Raw genomic sequence first — 6118 nt, 5'->3', positions numbered from 1 at the left:
GCTTTTTGTTTATGTCCTTTTTTCCTGTTTTATTTTTTCTTTTTTTTACTGTTTCCTTGTGACTTCTGTCCATGTGTATATGCGATCTTCAATTTCCTCCATTTGATCATAACCTTCTCTTTGTTTTTTATGTGAAGGGAACAGTTTCTTTTTTCTTACGATGCCTCAGAAGAACTGAAAGAGGCTATATCTAAAAAGAATCATGAATTAGTCTACTTGTATGATATTAATCTCGTGGATGAAATATGGAAAGAAACCAGACCAAGGCCTCCCAACAAACCTGTCAGAGTGCATGACCTAAAATATGCTGGTGTAGATGTGTCATCCAAGCTGTCTTCACTGAGGTCTGAATTAACTGATGCTGGTTCATCTGCGATTGTTATCTCAATGCTGGATGAGATTGCGTGGCTATTGAACTTGGTAGCTCTCTATCCTATTTCTTGAAGAAAACTCAAAATTTTATTCGTAGAAATTGTGAAATAAGTTCATTTACCCCCTCCAAGAAAAAAGAAGAAAAAGAATGACGTGGAAGGAAATGGTGTTTTGTGGTCATCAAAATAAATGATCTAGAATAATTTTAAGTCAACCAATTATTATTACAGATTAATTAATAACCTGGAATTGAGGAATGAGACATTTACTTGAGAATAAATACTTCTTCTAGAATCAAATGGACAAACCTTTTTTTTTTTTTTTCTTTGAGCATAAGGCCAGCTGTCAAGTATCACCTTTTCATATAAGCTTTTATATTAATACTATGATTAGAAGATTTCCATTTTACTTTTCATTGCAATGATGCAATGGTCTGTTAAGGATTTAACCTGGAACTTCCTCTTCATGGAATTTTAGGTTCTTTTGGTTTTTCCTTGTTTCTTGAGTTGTCAAGAAGTTATACATTGGTTTCATTAATTATTTATTTCTGGTTCTCAGTATATACTGCTAAATGTGAATGCTATATTTTTTTTTCTCTTGATAGAGAGGTAATGATGTGCCACATTCGCCGGTCATGTATGCGTACTTAATCGTGGAAACTGATGGATCTAAGTTATTTATTGATGATGCCAAAATTACCCCAGAAGTGATTAATCATTTGAAGAATGCAAGAATAGAGTTGAGACCATGTGAATCCATTCTTTCTGAAATCGAAAGGTAAAGTTAGGAGTTTCAAAGCCATTTTACTCATTTATGCAGTCATTCCACTCACAAAGTTGCTCTGTTTACTTCAGCAGCAGCAAGTTGTAGAACTGCTGAGTATTCTATAGGTTTTACCAGGGTTTAAAAAACTGGCCCAGGCATTGACCTTTAAAGGGTCAACGATCGAACCAGCGGTATAAAAAGTTGAATAAATAAATGAAGACAAAATTTTCTTCTTGTTTTAAAAGTGAAACCATAAGACTGGCCAGTTTTGGGTTTATTTTTATAGGTCTTAATTTTTTTTATTCTTTATTATTTATTTTTACATATAACTGGGCTAGATTTTGAACCTTCCAGTCTGGTCACCGTATTAAACTATAATTTTCTTGCAGTTTGGCTGCTAAAGGGGCATGCCTTTGGTTGGACACATCATCTGTTAGTGCTGCTATCGTGAATACTTATAAATCTGCCTGCAACAAGTTCGCAGGCGGTATTGCAAGTTTAATAAACAAAAACAAGACGACGATAAATGGCGAACCTTGGGAACCCTCTGCAATAAATAAGAGCTCACCTGTTTGTCTGGCTAAGGCTGTAAAGAATGAGGCAGAACTAAAAGGGATGTGTAATTCTCATCTAAGGTAATTGGAATACAAATATTTCTTTTAGAAATAGATGTGACTAATTTTTCTGCTTCAGAGAAAAATGTGCAATTATATGACATGAACTAGATTATTCTTTGCATTTATGCTATTGCACTATCAGATGTTGAAGCTGTCATCTACACTTGGGACTTTTTGTCAAGCTTATTTGGTTTCAATTTTATTACTTACTTTATGCTTATTTCTATATTCTGTTAAAGGAGAATGTCCACGGTATACCTCTTCACATGCAAATTGCCTTATGTTTCCATGTTTTTGGATTTCATTGGCAAGCTTCCAGTTCCGTTATATATCAGGCAAGGTTATGTTTTAAAGAAGTTTGTTAACTAGAAATGTATAAAAAGGGTAATCGTTAGTGTTGATATAAATTTCTGTCATGGAACCTTGGGTTTACTAACTACTACATTTCAGTTTGAATGCCATATTAATCTTTACAAGCCTCCTAGGCTATCCTAGTTGATAAATAAGTCCTGATATAAAGCCTAAGTGAGCCATATTTGTTCATACAACTCGAGTTTGGATGTCTCGAAATAGATGGCCACTTGCAAAATAGTAGTTCTTTCCACACTACCCTCAAATGAATTAAGCGGCAACTTTTTCTTTTATTGGTGTGACAGTTAACCTTAGAAATATTTTCATTTTTAAAATTTTGACTTCTTGTGAATGTTTATATTGAATATCAGTATATCTTAATCATCACATTCAAATGTCAAAAGAATCTTCTGGTCGAGTCTCTAAAAATAATTTTGTCAAAAAGTAAAGTGCATACCTACTTAGCATCTATATTGATACTTATATTTTTTATTCCTATATAGGAACAATTTTAAAAATGAAATATTTTAACGTGCCAAACGTTTGAAAATAAGAAATTTGAATAATTTAATGGTAAGTTTGTTCAGTGGATTATTCCTTACAAATAATTACCATACAAGAATAATAACACAAGTTGCATCAAAATATGTTGATTCAAATATGAATGTATTACTATGAATTAATTTAATGAAAAGAGAACTTTTACTAACTTTGAAGTTCATGTAAATTTCGATATATATTATTTTCTCTTTTCACTGGAACATTGAGTAAAGGACATGCTAAAGTATGTAGGATGTCTAAAACAAGACAAGACCATTGGAAGAAAATAAATGACTCAAATATTTATAACACGTAGCAGGATTTCACCTCAGCTTACCGTGGATGCGCCTTTAGTTTAATTCATTTGTTTGTCGACGTTTTATGTCACAACAGGTTATCATATTAAAGTAACAAAAACACTTTTTGATCTTTAAGTGATTTATGGAAAGCATCAATATAATCTAGCAGCTATTTATGGACCCATGTTTGCCACGTATCATTTAAACTTAATTTCTATTCTGTGTTAATAACTATGATCATGAGTAAAATCAAAATCTATAAATTCTTACAGCACAAAATTCAATGGAAAACTAATAAATCTGAGTAAATATTGTGTTGATAAGTTGCAATGCAAGGCAATGTAATAATAATACTGATCACTTTATAATACTAATTATTAGAAATATAACATCGTAAATGAACTATAACTAAACCTGAATAGCACAAAATCCACTGCTATGACATGTTTTGCAAATGTAAATCAGTGGTTTTAGAAAACCTTTTTTCTTTTTTGAGGAATGGTCTTAGAAGCTTTTGATGGCAGCATATTCTGCCTTTACAAAAAGCCTCTATGATTAGAACACAGAATCATATTTAAAATGAGCAATAAACTATCAAGGTAGAAATGACATGAAAGAACAAATTAGCTGCTGGATGCTTTTGCTGATAGTCAAAACATCTAATGTGCATTATACATGCACAACCAAATGTAGAGAAAGAGAGAGAAAATCTGGTGAGATTATGCAATGGATTAAGTTTCTCATATGAACATCATAGGAGTATTATGGGTAACCTAAACTGATTAAGGTTGAGTGATCATTCATAAAGGAATAAATTATTTTACATCAAAGTTCGAGCCATATTCTGCTTTAATGTTTCTTTACTTCTAATCTGATACATGTGTACTCACTTTGAAATAAATATTAAAATTCGTTTGTTTGAAATATCCAGTAATATAACAATTTTACAATAGTTTTTAATACATTCACGGGTTTATATATAAACATTTTGTTTTCTTAGTTGGCTAAGAATGTTCACAGAGCAAATCATGAGAGGTAGCTCAGTGATCATGCCTTGGATTTACTCCCTAATGATTATCAGTTTGAGTCCCCTCATGACCACTGAGGTGAGTACTTGGTTGTAAACTTCAAGCCCCGTGGAATTAGTTGAGGTACGCGTAAGATGGCTCGAACACCCACGGTCATTAAAAAAAAAAAAAAAGAAAAAAAAAAAAAGAATGTTTACAGAGCATAAGAAAATACCTCTTCAATATCGTGTTCTTGGAAAAGCATTGGTAGGTTACCTTAGATTTAATATAACTATAAGAAAGTTATGACTTCGAGTTTTTGATATTTTCATCTTTTACGTTTTCCATTTCTTTTAGTTGATTAACTCGATGGATATTTTATAACTGTGAATTTGAGGGTTTTTTTTTTTGTTGTACGTTTGAAAATGGACAATAGCGGCCTCTTGTTTTTGGGGAATATTTATGCATGAATTTGTCTTATGCAGGGATGCAACTGCTCTTGCACAGTTCTGGGCTTGGCTGGAGGACGAAATCAGCAATGGCGTTGTTCTGACCGAGGTAAACGTTGCAGACAAGCTTCTTGAATTTCGTTCTGCACAAGAAGGTTTTGTTGACACAAGTTTCGATACTATAAGTGGTATGTAAATTTCTATTTCTTATTGGTTTTGAGCATATTATTATCGCTTGGCACCTCCTAGTACTTTAATAGTAAACGAACATTACTATCAATGCCTCGAAATAAGTAAACACTCTGTGTATGTCATTTTTTGTTTGGCATTATGATCTTTCATTAACTTTTTGTCACTTGATGTGCAACACTTGTGCATATAATTGTGGTATGTGGGAGGTTTTATTATTTGAGAGTCCTTCATGAACTTGTGATGGAGACCATCATTAATGTCTTATCTCCGAGGATATGGCAACTTAGCAAGTGAGCAAACAAATGAAGTTTTGCACTACAGGACACAGAAACTGTCACCCTGAAATCATAACTATGGTTTTTATAAATAACCCATAGGCTACTTATTCATTAGTTGCTATTTAAGCAAATAACAGATGTGTCAAGGGGAAGGAATCCAGCTCTATTTTGTCGAAATGATGACAGACTACCACTAAGGGGCAACAGTTTGTTGTTCATCATTTTGTAGAAACTTGCTGTGATGGCCCGAATTCTTGATTATTTGAGTGTCACTAAATAAAACTCAATTCTTTCATAAGATCTAAAATAAGAACACGAAATTTTTTTATTTTTCTTCAATAAGTAAGTAAATTTTGGTTTTATCATGTCTCTGCAAAAAATAAATAAAAATAATAATTTCAACATAACAACTAAATTGGAAATTCGAAGTTGTGTTTTAAACACAAAATAATTTATTAATCCTAACCCGTTGTCTTCTCCATGTTGACTGCCTCGAACTATCAATTGCTTGAGAGGGAAAATTATCATAGAGTAAGATTTACAAAATCTCAAAGAGTACGCCATGAATTATTATCGTGTATAACTTAAATGAGCATAATAATCATAATCAATATAATGGGGAGACAAGAATTTTACCGAGCATAGGTGGTAAGAATTCTTATGTGTAGCGCTACTAAACTCTAGTCCTCTTAACCTAATCATAATCATATGGTACCATATAGGACCCATAATAATTTTCTTGAAATTTATAACATAATAATAATCCAACATAAACAGCACATTTACTGTGAAATTTGAAAGAAAGAGTAATATAGACTTGATCCCTCTGCAATTTCTACATCGACTTATGAACGTGTATATGTGAATATTTTTTAAACTGAAAAATAATAGTTAGTGGTAGCATGTGAATGTGAATGAGAGGTCTAAATAGGACAAGACTAGGCATGCATTATTAAGGAAAAACCCATGATGGTAAAAATTGTTCCTTGAAATTTGTAAAATGAGCAAGAATCTCTCCCATTCCTACATTCATGCATTCACATTACATATTATCTTATGTTTGGTCAATCAAGAATATGACAAAAAACATATATCGAGTGTTTTCTATAGAAGTGTTTGACTAAGAATTGACCCTTTCTTTAAATCAAAAACATGTGGGAATTGGCATTTATAGTAAGGTTGCTACAAGGTCCTAGAAGGTGAATTAACCCTCAAATGAGTCCCTAAATTTTCAATTCTAATAATTTG

At 32.2% G+C, this 6118-nt stretch overlaps 1 protein-coding gene across 1 annotated transcript; it reads left to right on the top strand.

Annotated features, from left to right (window-relative positions):
* The first annotated feature begins 128 nt into the window (after nucleotides 1-128).
* On the top strand, nucleotides 129-4611 carry LOC111389377 (probable Xaa-Pro aminopeptidase P). The gene is made up of 4 exons (XM_023014301.1): nucleotides 129-420; nucleotides 977-1149; nucleotides 1527-1772; nucleotides 4437-4611. Exons 1-4 carry the CDS (start codon nucleotides 388-390, stop codon nucleotides 4594-4596), a joined length of 612 nt encoding a protein of 203 aa, XP_022870069.1. The 5' UTR covers nucleotides 129-387; the 3' UTR covers nucleotides 4597-4611.
* The last annotated feature ends 1507 nt before the right edge of the window (nucleotides 4612-6118 follow it).

The sequence above is a fragment of the Olea europaea genome, chromosome 3 (genome assembly GCF_002742605.1).
Source record: "Olea europaea var. sylvestris chromosome 3, O_europaea_v1, whole genome shotgun sequence".
Lineage (NCBI taxonomy): Eukaryota > Viridiplantae > Streptophyta > Magnoliopsida > Lamiales > Oleaceae > Olea > Olea europaea.
The sequence above is the reverse complement of the archived record's forward strand: the minus strand, read 5'-3'. Positions and strand labels throughout refer to the sequence as shown.